Source organism: Cricetulus griseus, chromosome 5 (assembly GCF_003668045.3).
Source record: "Cricetulus griseus strain 17A/GY chromosome 5, alternate assembly CriGri-PICRH-1.0, whole genome shotgun sequence".
In the NCBI taxonomy this organism is placed as follows: Eukaryota; Metazoa; Chordata; class Mammalia; order Rodentia; family Cricetidae; genus Cricetulus; species Cricetulus griseus.
The window spans coordinates 68862882-68883048 of record NC_048598.1 but is presented as its reverse complement, the minus strand read 5'-3'; the positions used below and the strand labels follow the sequence as shown (position 1 = coordinate 68883048).

The 20167-nt window shown below is 38.7% G+C and overlaps 1 protein-coding gene and 1 pseudogene across 5 annotated transcripts in view; both read right to left on the bottom strand.

Annotated features, from left to right (window-relative positions):
- The window catches only part of Epb41l5 (erythrocyte membrane protein band 4.1 like 5), a 112468-nt gene that overhangs the window by 81718 nt on the left and 10583 nt on the right, over positions 1–20167 (bottom strand). For all 5 annotated transcript variants that reach the window (XM_027417805.2, XM_027417808.2, XM_027417809.2 and 2 more), the window contains exons 3-7: positions 16070–16174; positions 4405–4447; positions 2500–2578; positions 1349–1393; positions 860–912 (exon numbers count right to left, since the gene is read on the bottom strand). In XM_027417805.2, the coding sequence (XP_027273606.1) occupies positions 860–912; positions 1349–1393; positions 2500–2578; positions 4405–4447; positions 16070–16174 (325 nt within the window). The remainder of the gene's footprint in view (positions 1–859; positions 913–1348; positions 1394–2499; positions 2579–4404; positions 4448–16069; positions 16175–20167) is intronic.
- LOC113835915 lies at positions 4461–8834 on the bottom strand (annotated as a pseudogene).

The window sequence follows — 20167 nt, the reverse complement described above, 5'->3', positions numbered from 1 at the left end:
AGTGAAAAAAAGCCAGCCATGCAACAACCATGATAATTTACTATCATGTCTCTGCATTCTCTTTATGGAAAACAATCAGCTTGGGACCAATCTTAACATTTATTCAATTATCAGGTAGACTGCAAATTGTTTCAAAATATTACAGATGGGAAAAGAACAGGAGCTTGCACATCAGTTGGGCTCACTGGCTGCTCTCCCAGAGGACCTGGTTTCGATTCCCAGAACCCACATGACAGCTCACAACTGTCTGTAACTCTATTTGGGGAATCAATGAACACTTGTCCCCTCCATGGGCACCAGGCATACACATGGTACACAGACATAACAGCAGACAAAATACCTATATACTTAAAATAAATTTAAAAAGAAAGGAAGGAAGGAAGAAAAGAAGGAAGGAAGGGCCAGGGGCCACAGACATGGCTCGACAGTTAAAGAGTACTGACTTGCTCTTCCAGGACTTAGGTTTGATTCCCAGAACCCACATGGCAGCTAGAAACTGTCTATAATTCCAGTTCCAGGGGATCTGACACACACACACACACACACACACACACACACACACACACACACACACACACACAGAAGATAAAACCACCAATGCATATAAAATAAAAATAAATTTTTAAAAATTTAAAAGAGCAAAGAATTGAGAGGAAAAGGCAATGAAAACAGTAATTTTTAAAAAGTATTTTAGAACAAAGCAAATCAGACGTCAAGAGTTGGACACTGATACAATGTTACACAAAAACAAGTGCTGTACATGTTTTTTTAGTCTGTTGTCATGTTATTCTTTATACCTTAGACATGCAGCACACAAAAGAATTATGCTTTGGGCTTATCAAGCACAAGAATCACTTACCTTGCAGATTATAAGCTGCCAACTGAACTGCTGTATCAAAGGGACACTCTAATCTGAGATCAAAACACAAATTGGTTTAGTCACTTTCATAATCTTTAAGGTAAATAACAGTAATATACATTGCATCTTGAACCCTGGCTTTAGACAACTCTGAACTTATTTGTATGTGTGTAAGTGCACTTGCCTACACTGAGCATGTGGAGACCCAAGGGCCATGTCGAGAATCTTCCTCTGTTCCTTTCCAGGGGACTGTTTTTCCCACAGTGTGGGGCTCACTGTTTTGGCTACAGTGGCTGGCCAGTGAGCCTCTAGCACTGGGGTTACAGATGCCACAGTGCTCCTGGGGTTTACATAGGTGCTAGGGATGCAACTTCAGGTCCTTTTCTTGCTAAGCCATCATCTTGTAGCCCTGCGCTGAACTTATTTTCTAGGTTATCTTCCTACTATTCAAGAATTTTGCAGTTATGTACTAAATAATTTAATACTCACTTCCCACTGAGAATATCTTGTCTTAACTGAAGAACAAATAAATACCTAAGGAAAATAAAAGACACAAAATAACTAAATAGAACAATTTACTATGGATAAAAATCCTATCATCTTAACTGAGAACACCTTTTTTTTTTTTTTTAGGCAGTATTTCACCCATGCAGCCTGGATGGCTAGAACTCAGATCCACATGCCTCTGCCTCCCAAGTGCTAGGGTCAAAGGTGTGCACAACCACACCCCAAGAGAACATCTCTAATTACAGAATTTTTCGGGGGTGGGGGGGTGGGGGTGGGAGTGGGGAAAGGTATAAGGGGAAGAACAATACAGGAAAAAGGGTGCTGAGATGAGGAAGGAAGCACACCTGAAGGTAAGAGAAGAAAAGCAGGTCAGAGTACAACGGAGCAGAGCAGCCTCAGAGAAAATGTCAGAAGCCTGCATGTAAACAAACCTATATTAACTTTGTCAAAACACTCACCTTCTAAATGAGAGCTGTAAGGATAACAGCAGCAACACCACTGCCAGGAAAACACCACTGAAAGGAAACCCTTCCAAAGGTACTCTAACAACTCAGCCTTGTCACTTAATGAGGACTGTGTACAAGAAGCATAGCTGGGCACACACCCTAGCACTAGAGAGGTAGAGACAGGTGGATCTCTCTGAGTTCGAGGCCAGCCTGGTCTACAGAGAGTTCCAGAACAGGCTCCAAAGCTACAAAGAGAAACTCTGAAAAGAAGCAATCCATATGCTATAAGGAGGCAGGATAAAATGAAGAAATGGATACCATGGATACCACCTGACTCACCAGTCACCTCTGTTGGATGCATGCCAATCAACTTTTTTCACAATAAAAGAATCATATACTTTATTAATTATTTTAATATTTTAAGATTAGATCTCACATTGTAGCTCAGGCTACTCACTATGGGGCCCAGGTTGGCCTTGAATTTACAGTAATCCTCCTTCCTTAGTTTCCAGAATGCTGAAATTATAAGCATGAGCTATCTGTCTTACCTGACTAGAATCTGACATTTTAAACATCTTGTTCTATAATAAAAACTTGCCTGAGACCTTATTGCTACGCTGAGGAATCCTAGGAGTGGCCTTCTAAGTCTTAACCCCCTGACACCACCCTTCGTAGTGGTGGGCTTACCGGGTTAGCTCCTCACGAAGATTGTTTGGTTCTGAGGAATAAAACTTAACTCGAAGATGAAGACAATAGGGTGAGCCAACTGCCATTAAGAAAAGAAAAGAGATTTAATTTTTATTGATTTACTAATTTTTCAGTCGGTGAATTTGCTGGAAATTACTGAAGTATAAAAGAAAAGATCAGATTATTGTAGCATTATTTCAAAGAAGAAAATCAGTAGAAATTTGACATAAAAGTTTTAGAGAGTACCAACCACAGTACAGCATTATCACATTCATCTGCCATCTCAGGACAGATGGCCCTACTTTAACTCTAACAGTTCAGGGTCAAATGCATAATCTTGAAGGAACAATCAAACAGCACGGAAAACCTGCTGAGCCACACTTTTAGTGAATGCCAAGGAATTAGTTACTGTTCAAGGCCAGGCGTCCCATACTTTCAAACTCAATCCAGTGCACTCACTAACTGCTGTGTTCTCAGCATCTGTCCAAGTATTTTATAAAGACAAGAATAAAACTGCCCTGCAGTCTGACACTACAGGGACAAGTCAGACTGTGGGGACTGGACACTTATTTCCCCAAGTTCTACCAAGTTAAGAATACTCCATTTTATGTGAATTACTTCATTTCACCACTTAAGACTTACTTTTAATTATGTGTGTATGTGTGTGTGTGGGGGTGTTATGTGCATGTACAAATGAAGGTGCCCCCAGAGTCCAGAAGAAGTGTCAGATCCCTTGGAGTTGGAGCAATAACAGTTGTGAACCACTGATACAGATGTTGGGAACTAAATGTGGGTCAGTATGTGCTCTTAACACCTGAGCCATCTCTTCAGCACTGTATCATTATTCTTCTTTTAAAAGAAATATAGGTTAGGGCTGGAGAGATGGCTTATTGGTTAAGAGCAGTTGTTGTTCTTGAAGATGACCTGACTTTGATTCCCAGCACCCATATGGTTCATAACTGTCCATAATTCCAATTCCTAGGGATCCAATGCCCCCCACCTTGCCCCCTTTTTCATTTTTTGAGACAGGGTTTCCTCTGTGTAGCCCTGGCTGTCTAGGAACTCGCTCTGTAGATCAGGCTGGCCTCGAACTCACAGAGATCTGCCTGCCTCTGCCTCCTGAGTGCTGGGACTAAAAGCATGTACCACCACCACCCAGCTCTAATGCCCTTTTCTGACGTATGAGAGCACTAAGCACACACATGGTTCACATATATGTATGCAGGCACAGCACTCATATACCTAAAATAAATAATTTTGAGAAAAACTTTTATAAGAATGATATGTCTCTGGTGCTTGTCACAGGCTATGTTAGCTGACTGCACAGGCATGTATTTCTTAGCCTAGGTTACTGTGCATAGTCTGTAGCATGATCTCCAGAAAGACAAGGGAAAAAAGTATTGCAGCCTTAGGGTCTAGAAGAAGGTAGAACCTTCCAAATCAAAAACAGACAAACAAAAGAAGAGGGAGGAAGCCTGGACAAAATATTAACAAGAGTATTATCTAAAGAAGTTATATATTCTGAAAGAATTCAATTCAAATATTTGTAAGCTGATAATATTTCTCCTACAAACTCAAATTACAAGATTGTTAAGTCTAGACTAATGTTAAACCTACATAAAGTGGGCACTGAATATCACAATGCTACAAAGTTTAGAAAGCAGACATGCTAGCCAGGCACAATAGACATCAGCAACACTTGCAGCACTTAAGAGGCTGTGGAAGGCTTCTGAGCTTGAGACCATCCTAAGCTATATCTTGAGACTGACTCTCAGCCTATCCAGCAAAAGCAGATGATAAAGAAACTCATAGGAAAAATGATTTTTTAATGCCCTTACTATTAAGAATTAGTGTTTCTGAGATATTTTATTTGCACTATTTCACAAATGATTTCTCAACACTTACTTTTTACTTGCTTTTTGATGCTTTTTGTACCATCCAACCAATGCTGTAAATGGAAAAATAAAGTTGAGTACTTACATAAATGGTACAACTTTAATGTTTAACAAGAGTTATTGCTTATTACAACTTTGTTGACAACCACTATACAGTATTTCACAAAGGAAAAGCCAAAGGGGATGAATTCTTTCAAATCCTCTTTAAAGGTGGCTCTTATGATGCAAACTATACCCTTAGTTTTCCCCGATGACCAAATTAATGGTTCTCTTGAAACTGTTAAACTAGAAGAGGGCTCAGCTATAGAGCACTGCCAGTACCACCATAAATAACACAAAACTTTTTGAGAAAAAAATCCCATTCCCTTATAAAACTCACCAGCAGAAGCTAACACAGAGCAGAGAAAATGTTACCTGAATTTTGCAAAATAGTGACTATTCAGTACTTGTTGAAAGAGCCTGAAGGGTTTAAAAGATGAGTTTTTTTTTTTTTCAAAATAATGAAAATTTCTATCACACAAGCAGTCACTACCACTATCCCTCTGCTTTACGAATACAAATGTTTACACTTAGCAAGCAGTTCTGCTTTGAACCGTAACAGCGGCCCCCCCTTTTAGTATGCTGTTTTATTGTATACTATAACCAGTGTATATAAAATAGTTAAATCTTGTGAAACAGAAATCCATGAAAATTCAGAGAGGTAGATGCTCAGGACTGACAAGTAGAAGATTATATATTATGGCATGTGTTATGGAGAAGCTTCTGTACAGACTTCAGATTTAGTTCTCTTGAATATTCACTGGTTCATGAAGAGAGGTTTGAGAAACCTCAAGAAATATGACTACAAAAGGAGCAGACTTTTTGGGGTCTGAAGGGATTGTACTTGAAGACACTCCAGGCAGCAGAGGGTCATGTTGACTATTGGGCAAACAGAACTGTTTCAAGTCTGTAGCTACCTAGGAAACCTTCACATGGTTGAGCTTGGCCTCCAGCTGGAGCTGCTCAAACACCTTCTTCCTGGTGGTGACACTAGAAGAACCTGACATGGTACTCGTGACAGCCGTGCCGACTAGTCAGTCTGAGTGAGGCAGCAACAGCCTTTTAATTTCTATAACCTCTTCACTGGGAATGCTCATAACACAAACAAACCTGAAACAATTCCTGAAGTTTCCACTGACAAAGCATTCCCAGCTCATTACAAACCCCTTACATCAGGCCCTCACAGCAATAGGCCACATTGGTTCAACTACATTAACACACGGACGACGAGCTCACTTCAGCATGCTTTCAATTCCAAGCATCACAAGAAGGGAGTGCTCTTGTGTTAACTAGTCCACAGGGCCAAGGATGCAGTTTCAGCAATCCTGCTGGGCAAAGAATAAATAAGGCTGCACTGCTACCAGCACTTTGTTTGCATTCCTTACCTATTATTTGCCTAGGCTTTTCTTTCCTTTCTTCTTCAAGGTCCTGATGTGAAATTCACAGAGCTCTTACTGTGGCAGCATAGTGCCTGTCTACCCTCGAATAAGATGTTCTGTAAACATCTCAGGCAGGGACTACACAATGCTTTCTATCTTAGTTCTGATAGTGGGGGAAGATGGCACCCAGGGCCTCAAATATGCTAGACAAGAATCCTGCCACATCCTAGTCCTATGTTATGTTTCCTCTAGATTCCAAGTTGTGGAGGCTACCTGGCCATCTCATTTAATACATTATTGGCTACCTCCCCCAAATATATTTCAGCATGGCAAATGTTCAGTTATACAAATCTTACTGGCAGGCAGAAAACAGACTGGAAATGGCTTCAATCTGGGGCAGCATATAATGCTTTCATCTTGGCCCAGAAACCCAATATGCAAATATCCCAGACTCAAAGTGGCCTAATGCCATTATACACTGAACATGAAATAAAAATGGTTTTTGGGTCTAGAATGTTTTCTTTCAGAACCACAGTCCTGGAAGTTGCCCAGACTCTTACTGTAGTTGTGGGAAAAACAAAAAAAACAAACCAAAACAAAAAATCCCCAAGCCCCATGGCTAGTCACCTGGGTATTGTCTCAGGCAGCCCCCTTGTACATGGCACTGAGCACAAATGAGCACACCCCTGCCAGGCAGCAATTTTTACTAGTAGACAGTAGTGAATGCCTTCAAGAACTCATGTCAGACTCAGAAATGAATGCACAAAGATTTTCTTACAAGGCATCCCACAAGAAAAATACATTACAACCATCCAGTAACAGACTGGTTAAAACATTTAAATATGACAAAAGCATAATGAAAATTAAAAAAATGAAAGCAAATACTCAAAAGATCTGAAACAGATACTGCTATTTTTTTTGGGGGGGATGGGTGGTTGAGACAGGGTCTCTCTACATAGTCCTAGCTGTCCTGGAACTCTGTAGACCATGTTGACCTTGAACTTCTGCCTCTTCCTTCTGAATGCTGAGATTAAAAGTATGCTACCATGCCTGGCCATACTACTATGTGTTAAAGGACTCACTGTAAAGTATTATAAATTATTTCATCAAAATGTATATTCTTTTGGAGCGAGATAACAATTAATTATAAAATAGTAATTGACATTACTGGTGAGGGGATGGAGAGATGGCTCAGTTAAGAGCACTGGCTGCTGCTCTTCCAGAAGACCTGGGTTCAATTCCCAACACCCACAAAGCAGCTCACAACCATATGAAACTCCATATGATGACTTCTTTTGCCCTTAATGGCCAACATGTGGTGTATAGACATCCACGCAGTCAAAACACTCATACACAAAAAAGGAACACAAACAAAACTGAAAAAAATTTAAAAGATTACTAGTGTTAATAACACAATTTGTTGCTAAGAATAACAGTTCCTTTGTTATAACATTTGATATAGACAATCATATGGATTTTGGGGAGTAATAGTAAAAAGCATGGGCTACAGTGATGATATCTTAGAAGTTATGAGCACTTGATTTGCTTTCAGAGAATCTGAGTTCAGCTCCCAGCAACCATGCCAGCTGGTTCACCTGTTACCTCCAGCTCCAGCGAATCCAATGCCCTCTTCTGGCCTCCATGGGCACCAGTACTCACATACCCTACACACACATACATTAAAAAACATACACAGTCAACAGTCTCACCACCCCCAAGATCTGTCCCCTATAAACAGTATGCATTTCCCCAGATATGAATGGTTGCAACTTATTCCTTCTCAACTTCCTTTATTGGAAGAAGAATTTCTCTTTGGTGTGCCTGTATTTGAAGAACAGTTAACAGTACACTGAAAATCAATAAGCTAATTATAACTATCCTTTCCACCCACTTTGTGACAAGATCTGACTGTGTAGCCCTGGCTGGTCTGTATCTCCCTATGTAGACCAGGTTGGTCAACATCTCATGGAAATCCTCCTGCCACTGTCTCCTGAGTGTTGGGATTAAAAGTGTGCACTGAGATTTAAGGTATGCACTATCATGCTTGCCAATTAATTATACATTTTGAGGAAATATAAGAAGGAAACAGATCACTTACTGAAACCATTCCCAGTTGTTAAGAAATCTCTTCCTACTTGGATCTATTCAAGACTAGTTTCAGGACCATTAAGATTGCTCAGCAGGGAAGGGCACTTGCTGCCAGCCAAATCTGATGACTTAGACTTCTGGGACCAGAGTGGAAGAGAAGCAGACTCCCCTAAGTTGTCCTTGAGTTCCACATTCGTATTATGTAGGCACTCACTCGAACACAAAATAAAGTGTAAAATAAAGTATAATAAAGTATAAAATAATAAAGTATAAAAACAAAATCCAAAAGGCTATTCTCACGATTACACTTTTTCATGCTTATCCATGCTCTACCATTACACACAAAGTTATCCCAGCAGAGGAAGGGCTGAAGGTGTATACCTAGCAATAATTCCAGTCTTCTCTACCAATTCTAGTACTCCAGCCCAATGAGGCAACCAAACAAACACATTTTAAAGTGCGATTTAGGAGCTGGGGGAGTCCCGAGTCACTGTTCTTATTAGGAAGGTCTGAGTTCATGTTTGCAGATTCTCAAGTCTGTTTTCTTTTATCTCCTCCACATTCCAAGAGCAGGGACTGGAAAATTCAGAGCTCAGACAGGCTCTGATGCACTTCCTAGAATCAGGGTCTCTGAGAGTCATGTTTATACTGCTAAGAAGATAAAGGTGGAAGGCATGCAGATACAGACTCTTGGGTGCTGAATATAAAACTAAAGTAGTTCACACCTTAAAAAGAAAACAAATTTCCCGACTTCCCATTTTTTTAAAGTTTAGTTGATATGCAGAAAGCTGCATTTCCTTTCACCCTCAGGAGTTGGCTATATAAGAACAACATACTCATGTCTTTTTTTCTGTTTTCTTTTCTTTCTTTCTTTCTTTCTTTCTTTCTTTCTTTCTTTCTTTCTTTCTTTCTTTCTTTCTTTCTTTCTTTCTTGTTGTTTATAAGACAGGGTTTCTCTGTGTAGCCCTGGCTGTCCTAGAACTTACTCACTCTGTAGACCAGGCTGGCCTCTAACTCACAGAGATTCATTCACCTGCCTCTGCCTCCGGAGTGCTGCGATTACACCATCTCCTGGCTTACTCATGTATCTTAAAAGACAATAACATATAATCACAAACAACAGATGTAACTAAACCAAAGAATCACCTAGGAAGCTTCTAAAACATCAACACACACACACACATACGTACGTACGTCCCAGGCCCTCCAGCCAAATAGTGTACAAACAGCTATTGAGTAAGCCCAGCCTTTGAACACTCACCCAGCTCACTGAAGAAACACACCACTAATACTCAAAAGGGAAAGAGTCTAAAGCATAAAAATGTTAACTATCTTTCAAAACAGTCGCTATAAGAAATATCTCTGTGAACAGAGGCATTTTTAACATTTTAAAACTATTTTAGAAAATGTTAAAAAAATATATGCTAAGAAAACAGGATTTGTAATGGAAGAACACTTCTGTTTAGTCTAGATGATAATTATTCCCAAGTGACTGCTTTTCTTAGTGTTAACAGTCTCTCAAAAGTCATTTCAAATGAAAACTTAGACCAAACATTATAAAATATTTTTCAAGGTACCTTTGTTAAAGTTTTTTTTTTTTAAATGTCAAATTCACAACTGATATGTAGGTGACCTAAGTATGTAAATCACTCTTAAATTAAAAATTTATTCTTTTTGTATCTTTGTCTTGCAAATATGTACATATACCGTGTGCATGCCTGGTACCTGTGGGGGTCAGAGGGAGTATCAGATCTTCCCTAAGTTGTCTTTCTAAGGTATTTTGTCACAGCAACAAGAAAAGTAACTAATAAAGTGCACACTCTGGAGCTAGAGAGATGGTTCAGGTGCTAACCCAGCTTTCTGCTTGGTCAGAGGACTATGCTTCAGTTCCCTACACTCATGTAAGGCAACTCTAGTTCTAGTGGCTCTGATGCCCTCTTCTGGACTCCAGGGACCCCAGGTATACATGCCGTGCACACAAATAAATTCGGGCACTCACATACATAAAATGAAAATAAATACATCTTTAGTAAAAGATGAAAGATTTATACAGTTCTGAAGAGAAACCAAATTATAATAAAAACATCTTTAAAAACAAGTGTTTACATTAAGAAATTAGAGCAATTGATGACCTAAAAGCAAGAACCAGCCAAATCTGAACTCAGAAGATGGAAATACATAATGCAGATGAGAGCTGAGATTAATGAAATAGTAATCAAAAGAACAATATATAATATCAACATAGAAAAAGAGAAGGCTCAAGCCAGGTGGTGGTGGTGCACACCTTTAGTCCCAACACTTGGGAGGCAGATGCAGGTGGATCTCTGTGAGTTTGAGGCCAGCCTGGTCTACAGAGTGAGTTCCAGGACAGCTAGTGCTTTTACACAGAGAAACCCTGTCTGAAAAAAAACAAGAACAACAACAACAACAAAAGAGATGGCTTTTTGAAAGGATAAACAATAATGGTGAGCCACAGACCAAACTAATAATTATTATAATAATAAAGACAACTTACTTATAAAACCAGAGACAAAGAAATTACAATACTACTGATGTACAGATGATTATTTGGGACAATTTTGAAAACTTGTAAGTTGGAAAAAGAAAAACCCTGGACACTTGACGTACTAAAATTAAACCAAAAGACTTAGCAAGAATAATATTGAGGGGCTGAAGGGATGGCTCAGAGGCTAAAAGCACTAACTGCTCTTCCAGAGGACTGGAGTTCAATTGCCAACAGTCCTATGGTGACTAACATCTATCTATAATGAGTTAGAGGCCTTGGCCTCTGTAGGCAATGCACACATGTAGTACACAGACCTACATTCAGGCAACACACACACACACACACACACACACACACACACACACACACACACACACAATAAAATACGTATTAAAAACAATATTGAAGATATAATAAAGAAATTCTCAACTAGGAAAATCCCAGAACCAGACATATTGACTGCTAATTCTACCTTTAAAGAAAACCAACATCAATGTTCCTTAAAGTATTACACAAAATAGAAAGGGAAGGAATGCTTCCAAACTCTCTGCTATAAAGTCACTATTACCATGATAATAAAACCAGGTAAGGACTCAACAGAAAAACAACAACAACAACAAAAACCCATGGAACAGCACATTAAAGAGATACATGGGCCTAGGGAGATGGTTCAGTAGGTAAAAGTGCTTTGCCATACAAACCTGAGGACCTGTGTTTGTACCCTGGAGCCCAGATTAAATAAACCCAATGCTGGGATCTTCATCTATAAAACCACCACTTCTATGGGGGAAATAGGAAGCGGGAGAAGAAAATGGGCTGGAAACTCAAAACCCGACTAGGCTACAGTATGTCTGACATGCAGTAGCAGAAACAAAAGAAATGCCACCTCAACAAAGTGAAATTTAAGAACCAACTCCCGGGTGGTGGCACATGCCTTTAATCCCAGCACTTGGGAGGCAGAGGCAGGCGGATCTCTGTGAGTTCCAGACCAGCCTGGTCAATAAGAGCGAGTGCTAAGACAGGCTCCAAAGCTACACAGAGAAACCCTGTCTCAAAAATAAATAAATAAATAAATAAATAAATAAAGGAAAGAACCAACTCCCAAATTGTCCTCTGAACTTTATGCATGCTCCATGACACACACACACACACACAACATAAAACTAACAGTTCCTATAAAGTGAAAGAAACAATCACCAGAGTCAAGAGACAGTATAAAGAATAGTAGGGAATCTTGCGAGCTATCTGTCTCAAAGAGGATCAATATCTAGAATATAAAAGATTAAACACCTAAGAGAATATACAACAAATAAGCAAATGAACTGAAAATGTACTTTTCAAATGAAGAGGTATAGCTGGCCAATAATTGACAAGTCAACCTTTTTAGGCTCATCAAGATAATGCAAATCAAAGCTACAACTGAGAACCTGTCTCGCCCCAGTCAGAATGGCTATCATCAAGAAACAAAAAGAAACAAATGCTGATGAAGATGCTGGGAACAGGGATGGGGAGAGAAAGAAACCCTTTTACATTGCTGTGGGAATGTGAACTAGTGTAGCCACTATGGAACACTGTAATCTCATGCACTGTTTGTGGGATGCAGAATGGTACATCTGCTGTAAGAAAGTTTGAGCATTCTACAAATTTTCATCACACAATTTAAAGTGGCAAATTTTATAATACAAAAAAATGTATTTCAATTTTCCAGAGTGACCACACTTTGACATAAAAATGCTATGTCTATCCTAGCTGAAAATCAACAATTTTCCTCAAGCATGCCTTCTCTCTGCTCCATAATCCTCCCTGTCAAACCACATCTCCAGAGTACAAAACTTCAAAGGAGCTCTTTATACCGTTGTGCAGTATACAAGATAAATGAACCCTACAGTTTCATAAGCCCTACCTCCTTCCAAATAAAACAGGCTAGGAATAATTCAGCAGCTTAACAGTCAGCATTCACACTGGAGAAATGCAGTGACTGATCAGGTATAGTCGTCAGTTCTCCACAATTTGAGGGTTTATAATAGTGTGAAAGAACACACATTTAGCAGAAACCACTCTGTTTTTGCTCTTTCCTTGACTAATGGTAGCAGTAGCATTATCTTTTGTGATGAGAGACAGTGGCAGTGAATCACAGCTTCCAGTAAGTCCCCAGGATTGTTTATCATGTGATAAACAACAAAGATTCTACCATTAACTGCAGTGCTCAGCTATGATATTCAGTAGATATATACATTTTGAACTTACAGCACTTTCAACTTACAATAGATTTATCCAGACATAAACCCCTCTTAAGACAACGAATACTGATAGGCATATCTGTAGATGAGAACTATCACTACAAATATGAGAAGGTGAAAACACTATAAAAATCTTAGTAGTATCAGACTCAAATTGGGCTTAATACAGGTTGCATCACACCCACTATATATCTATATAGAAAATAACTGTAAACTTATGCTTTCAAATCTTATCACAAAGCTTACTGAAGAACTTGTTAATTCCAGGACTGAGATGGAAATACCACATAAGCCTGGAACATTTTCTTGGGCAGAAAGTTAGTTACAGTCCAAAGAATGACACATTCATGTTGAGTGAACATGAAGACATTTTGAAGCAGTTAACATTGGCCAAACTTGGGAAAATGTGAGCGTCAAAATAAACAATAATAACACACCGAATAAAATAGGAATCAGTTTATTTATAGCTTGATAGGGAACAGTCTTAGAGAAACTGTTAACAAAACAATTTACAAGGGGGGAAAAAAAGAAAACCAGGACATGGTGGTACACACCTGTAATCTCAGTACTTGAGAGGTGCAATCAGGAAGATCACAAGTTAAGGCCAACTCAGCTACATAGTAAGTTTGGGATATATGAAAAAAACTCAAAAGGGAAAGAGAATGACTTAGAAATGAGGCTTAGAAAACACACTATGTCATCAAGAGACAAAGTCAATTAGGAATACAATGATGTTACATGACAGCCTGTGAACAGAATGGAACACAGAATTACTTGCTTTCTAAAATGAACCTACTTCAGGAAATTCATAGAATGGAACAGCATACAAAGTAACTGGCTTGCTTCTTCAAAAGGTTCAGCCATGAGAATAAAAACACAGCAGAACCACAATGTCTCAGATTAAAGGCGACAACAGAGACATGACAATAAGCAAAGCAGGATTCTGAACTGGACCTTGGTGGCTACAGAAGATATTCTAGGGACAAGTCTCATTCAACTAAAATAATTTCAACAGTCTATAGATTAGATGGTGATGATTTCTCAGTGGTGATTTGCTAGGTTTGATGGTTGTATGAAATTATGAACCATGTTTGCTTACAGAAAGCATACATTACATGAAAGAGTTTTAAGGATAGGACATCTTACTCCCAACTTACAAATGGTTTTTGTACCATCCTCATGACTGTTCTGTGCATATGATTGTTTCAACTATGAAATTACTATGTATGTATGCAAGTATTAAAAGACTACAAGAAATAAAAGAGAACATATGCCTTTAATCCTGACACTTAGGAGACGGAGGCAAATCTCTGTGAATTCAAGGCCAACTTGGTTTATAAAACCTGGTCCTATAGAGCCAGGGCTACAAGGTGAGACCTTGTCTCAAAAATAAGTAATAAGGGCCGGGCGGTGCTGCACGTCTTTAATTCCAGCACTCCGGAGGCAGAGGCAGGCAGATCTCTGTGAGTTTGAGGCCAGCCTGGTCTAATGAGTGAGGTCCAGGACAGCCTCCAAAGCTACAGAGAAACCCTGTCTCGACCAAAAAAACAAAAAACAAACAAAAAAACTAAAAAAAGCCCTCCAAAATAAATAAATAAAAGGAACAAACTGTCTATACATACAGATAGAAAAATAAAATTTAATTAATCTACTTAATTTCGGTTATCTCCATGATGACTATATAATTCAAAAGGTATCATATACATTCTGGACTGCTTGGTAGTGACCAATAAATTAAACTTTGGTTCATTAATTTTAGATATAAGAACATGCCAGATGTTCAAGATTAAACAATAGTATGTTAATACTTGGATCCTTTAATATCTTGCCCCCCAATTCTGCTGAAACAAAACAGTAAATATGACAAAGATATAAGGAAATCATTGGGTAACTCAGTTTATATTGTATGCTTTAGCTAAAAACACATAATCTATCAAGTTTGTTATATTCATATAAAATATACTATTTATTAAATATCATTTTAATTCTGGGACTGAATGTGGCCACTAAGCAAGTAACTGAAAGGGGTTACAATAACTATGCCATAAAATCAAACGAGTTAAAATTTAAGTCTTAAAAGTATTATCCAAAGTTTACATATAATACCTTTTACTTACCAATGATTATCCTAGCTCAACTCACTATAGTATTTACTGCAACAAAGATATAATGAAGAATATAAACTTAATCTCCAAACCTAGCTGGATTCTTTGTAGGAAGAATAAACCAGAAAATGAACAAAGACTGAAAGTTATAGGGCTTATCATTTGGATCTGCTTGCTACTCTAACAGAGGACCAGAGTTTGGTTTTCAACACCCCTATGTTCTCTTCTGGCCTGAACACATGTGGCAGACACACAGTCACATAAAAAGAGATACATACCCACATATTAAAAGAAAAACATTCAAATTCCAGCTTTACTAAAAGTTTGTATGACCAGAAGGCAAAATATGCATACAGTATATAGTAATTCCAGTAACTGCAGATATCAGCCAAGAGTTAAGACTAAAACCAAGTAATAATTGCATTATTATTTTTTTTAATCCTCATTCACTTAAGTATGGTAAGAAATGGAAATAAAGAGCTGTGAGAGGGCAAAGGCATCTGCCATGTGACCCAAACAAAACAAAACAAAATTTTCTGAAACAAAAACTAATCTGCTTGCAAAGGATCCAATTCCAATTATTAAAGAGTAAGTATTACAATTATCACCTAACAATTTTGATATTTAGTTTTAAGTATAACCACTAATCCATCCCAATGCTACTGTCTACCTTTTCCAAACACCTCACTTAAATCCCAATATAGCACTCAGTTCTACGAATAGCTTCCAACTTTCTCCTCTGTTACATACTCTTGTTCTCTCATCTGAAATGCACAAAGAGTAGTTTTATGGCCATAGAATCATAGTTCTGAAAGGAACCTTAGAGATATGCTAGTCTACTTACTTTATAAATTAACATCATTTACCTAAGGGCATCTAAAAGTCCAGTGTTAGCATTCTTTCAGTTACACAGTGGTTCATAACACCCTAGACAGCATTTGTTAAAAATACAGATTTCCAAACTTCATCTTCAAAAATGTTGCTCTAGTAAGTCAGGTTAAGACCAGATCTTTTTTAAAAAAAGAATTCCAGGTGTCTGTAATGCAAGGAGAGCCAGGTATGGTGGTACCCAACTATAATCCTAGCACTTGTAAGGCTTAGGCAAGATAAGATTGCCAGTTCTAAGCCAGCCAAGGCTGAAGAACAAGACCACATCTTAACCAATCACAGATGGAACTAAGAGGAGTGCATGTTTCAGGCCACAGGAAATGACACAAGTAAAGAATGCATTAAGTATCTGTTAGCCTTCAAGTACTTAGGCCATGATCTGAAAATTGCCATTTCATCTGTCATAAGAGAACTTCCAAAAGATACTCACAGCTACTTGGGCTGAATCCATAAATCTCAGACCAAAATAGTCACTTTCAATCAAGTCCAGGTGATACATAATTTGATCAAACAGTTCTTGTCCTTTGGCTTTTTTCTGAAATAGCAAGAAGATGAACAGTAAGTGGCTTAAGCAGGGTCACTGTCTATTTCTGATCTTAGGGAGAAAAAGGTATTTCTTTTAGTCTTCTACTTATTTTTTAATCTCTAATTCGTCTTTTCCTCCAATGGGGAGATTCCCAAATTATGACCTCACCAATTTCTTCTTTCTTTTTTTTCTGCTTCTTTTTTTTCCCCCGAGATGGGTAGCCTTGGCTGTCCTGGAATTCACTCTGTAGACCACAAGAGCTCAGAGATCAGCCTGCCTCTCTGCCTGTCTCTAGAGAGCTGAGATTAAAGGTTAGTACCACCATGCCCCATACCAATTTCTTTTTGATGCTAATTGATTCCAATTTCATCAGCTGTATTATTTATTTATTTAAAGTGTATTTCTTATTTAAACATGCTTTTCCCACCTGATATTCCACTGGACTCTTCTCAAACAAGCTTTATTTCACATTGTTAACCTTCCCAGATCTTTTAGAAAACTTATTAGGACTTTTCTATTTCATCTGTATTTGCCTAAGTATTCTCTGTAATGTTTTTATTGTCTTGAACTTCCGAGATACTTCTGTCTTTTGTCTCTGAACTTCAGGAATGTAATTTATTGTCTCCAGATTAAATATAAAAAGAAAAAAAATCTAACCCTAAAGCCCATGACTGTTCCAATTTAGCTCTGATGGGGGCTGGGGAGGACCCTAGAGAAGAGAGCCCCAAGAACCACAAAACCAGTCAATGGCTTCACTTTCAACAAACAATTCCTAAGGTCAGCAATGCAGCCAGGTAAGGGGATTCTTGGAGTGGGAATTTTAGAGGCAGAGAATATGTAAACTGATAACACGACTGCTCCAAGGTATGGCTAAGTGGAATATGTAAGGGAGAGTACAGCCAGAGAGAGGCATCTGGATAATATAGAACAGAGAGAGTAGTGGACTGAACAAGGCCAACAGACTGGACTTGACCATGAGAGAGGTGTGGGGGAGGGGGGAAGAGATGAAGACAAAGAGTGCAGGGAAAGGAGACCAAAAGTCCATGGCTGAAGAAATTTAGGGTATGGGATGGGGTGAGAAGAGTCAGGATGCCAGCATGGACTCTTAACAGGTACATGTGATACAGAGGGGCCCTGGAGGCCAGCATGCCTTTTGGAATGGTAATAGGCACTACAGATAGCCATTTGTCCCAAGTTTCTTTTGTAACTGACAGAACATTTCAGGCAGTGGCACTAGGGTTTATTCTTACAATTACACAAAATGGCAGAGTCATTGCTACCATACCACTCAGAGGGCACATACTAATGATCAAGAACACAAGGAAGGTGTGTGTGTGTGTGTGTGTGTGTGTGTGTGTGTGTGTGTGTGTGTGTGTGTGAGAGAGAGAGAGAGAGAGAGAGAGAGAGAGAGAGAGAGAGAGAGAGAGAATAAGACCTACATTCAAAATACCTTTTCCCTCAATTATCTTTCTTTCCACATCCACTCCAGTCTGCAGCCAGGATAACCCCACATCCACTCCAGGATGGGAGGGAGAGAAACAGATAAGGGGGAGGGGAAGAGATAGGGAGAGCAACAAAGATTGGTAGTGGTGGTGGGGATGTAGGGATGAACCAGAACTCTTGCCAATTTTTCCATTTACTTCCTAGGTTTCAAGGGCTAGTCTTATGGCAGTAAATCAGAAATTCCTTTCTTGTCCCCTAAGAGCCAAAAGTCTCATTAATAAATTTGGGTTTGAGAATGATTTTAACTTCATCTAGGGATGAATCTATTCTATGTTAAAGATCCATTTCAAATATTGTTCCTAATTTCCTTGATTTATTTAACAAATATTAATAGAGTATTTATAATATTCTAGGTGCTGCCCTAGCCAACTACAAAGGAAAACAAAAGGCACTTGTCTTCAAGAGGCTTATATTTTAACAAGAAAATAGTTATAATAGTGTTAAAGGGTATAAGGAACAAGATGAAGAATAAATGAGAGATAGTATTCAAGTAGGAAGGCTTTTACGCAAGGAAAATTTCAATGAAATATGAGTAAAGCACACAATTATCTACAGAAATACAAAGTCCTTACTTAACAGTGGGAGAAAGGAGTTTAGGCATATCAAGAAGAAATCAAGCCAAGATCAGAATGAGCAAGAAGAGGAAGAATGGTAAGTAAGTGTTGGATTCTTAGCTCACAAAAACCTAAACTACACAGGCAAGTAAAAAACCAAGCTGTCCATCTGAATGTAGTCTATAAACAGATGGAGGTGGCAGGAAGGCAGTGAATGGTAGTTTACTGGGCATGACAAAATAGTTGGTTTTAAACTTTAAAAAAAATTTAAGATATATTCTTTAATTGTGTGTGTGGTGCAGTGGGTGTGTGCGCATGTAAGTGCAGGTGTGTGTGGAGAAACTGGACCTCTGGTGCTGGAGTCACAGGCTGTTGCCAGCTCTCTGATGTGGGTCCTCTACAGCATCAGTACACACACTTTTTATTTGTATTTTTTTTTAAAGATTTATTTATTAAGTATACAGTAATGAACCCCTGCATTACACACTCTTAGCTAGTGAGCCATCATCAAAAAGAGAACCCATGATCTCCTCCCTACCTCCCAATGCACCAATGTGCCCAACTTCTATTACATAAATACTTAGGTACACTTCTGTATTTAATTTCACATTCCATCAACATTCCACATTTGTTTAAAAAACAAAAGAATATAGCCTTTAAAATGGCATTCCGCCTCCTTCTGTCCAAGCATCATTTCCAGCCTTCTGAAATGTGGTACCTGTGTTCTAGATCAGAGAATGGATTCTGCAGGTGGACAGAGTAATAGCCTTTCAAAGTCATGTATTTGACCTTCTTTAATAAGAAGCTGATCTGTCAGGTGGTGGTGGCGCACGGCTTTAATCCCAGCACTCTGGAGGCAGAGGCAGGCAGATCTCTGTGAGTTCGAGACCAGTCTGTTCTACAAGAGCTAGTTCCAGGACAGCCTCCAAAGCCACAGAGCAAACCCTGTCTCGGGGGAAAAAAAAAAAAAAAAAAAAAAGCTGATCTAAGCCCCCCCCCCCCTCCTTTCCAGGGTTTTCTGTGTAACTACCTTGGCTATCCTGGAACTCACTCTACAGACCAGCTGGCCTCAAACACATGGAGATCCACCCACCTCTGCCTCCCAAGAGCTGGGATTAAAGGTGTGTGCTACCACAGCACAATCTAAAACAGAATTTCTTTAAATAATCTGGTTGCTAGAATAGCATGAATATTCTAAAAAACTTTCATAATACAGCCTGCAAGAAAAAAACTGGTTCATAATAATGTCAGAGTAATCTCAATTGTCTTTGCCAAGAACCCCAGTTTAAACCTAACAAATGAGACACAAAAGGACTGCAGCTTGTTAGTTCTGCCTCAAAGTACCAATAACTTCAGGGGTTTTATGTTTCAAACTGAGCCTAAAAGAAAAAAATGCAGTTCTGCCAGCCTATGTAAAAACAAAATACAGAAAAAAGGGAGGTAATGATAGTCTTTGTCTTTGGTGGCACGCAGGAAAGCAACAGACTGGAGACAAACCAGAGTCAGATGATCAAGTGACACAGCTACTCATGGATGTAAAATTATTAAATAGAATCATCATCCTGTTCTTCAAAATCTCTTGTTAGTCATTATTTACACATTAAAGTACAAACTGGAATAAAAAAAAATCTTCCTAAGTACACCTTGCTTACTCTTACAACTGTGTCTCTGTCAGTATGTCACACCTCAGACAACAGAGAATGCACTCCTTTCTCTGATAATGTCTTGTTTGAATCTCATCAACTCTTGGTTCTGGCTAATCAGAAATCAATGCATTTGTGCTGGCTGTTGGTTGTTGTCAAGTTGACACAAACCTAGACATATCTGAGAAGAGAAAATGCCTCCTATAGGCATGTTTGTAGGGCTTTCTTTTCTTTTAGATCGCTTAATTACATTTTTATTTTTTCAACTTTCATACACTATATTTTGATCATGTTTTCCCCTC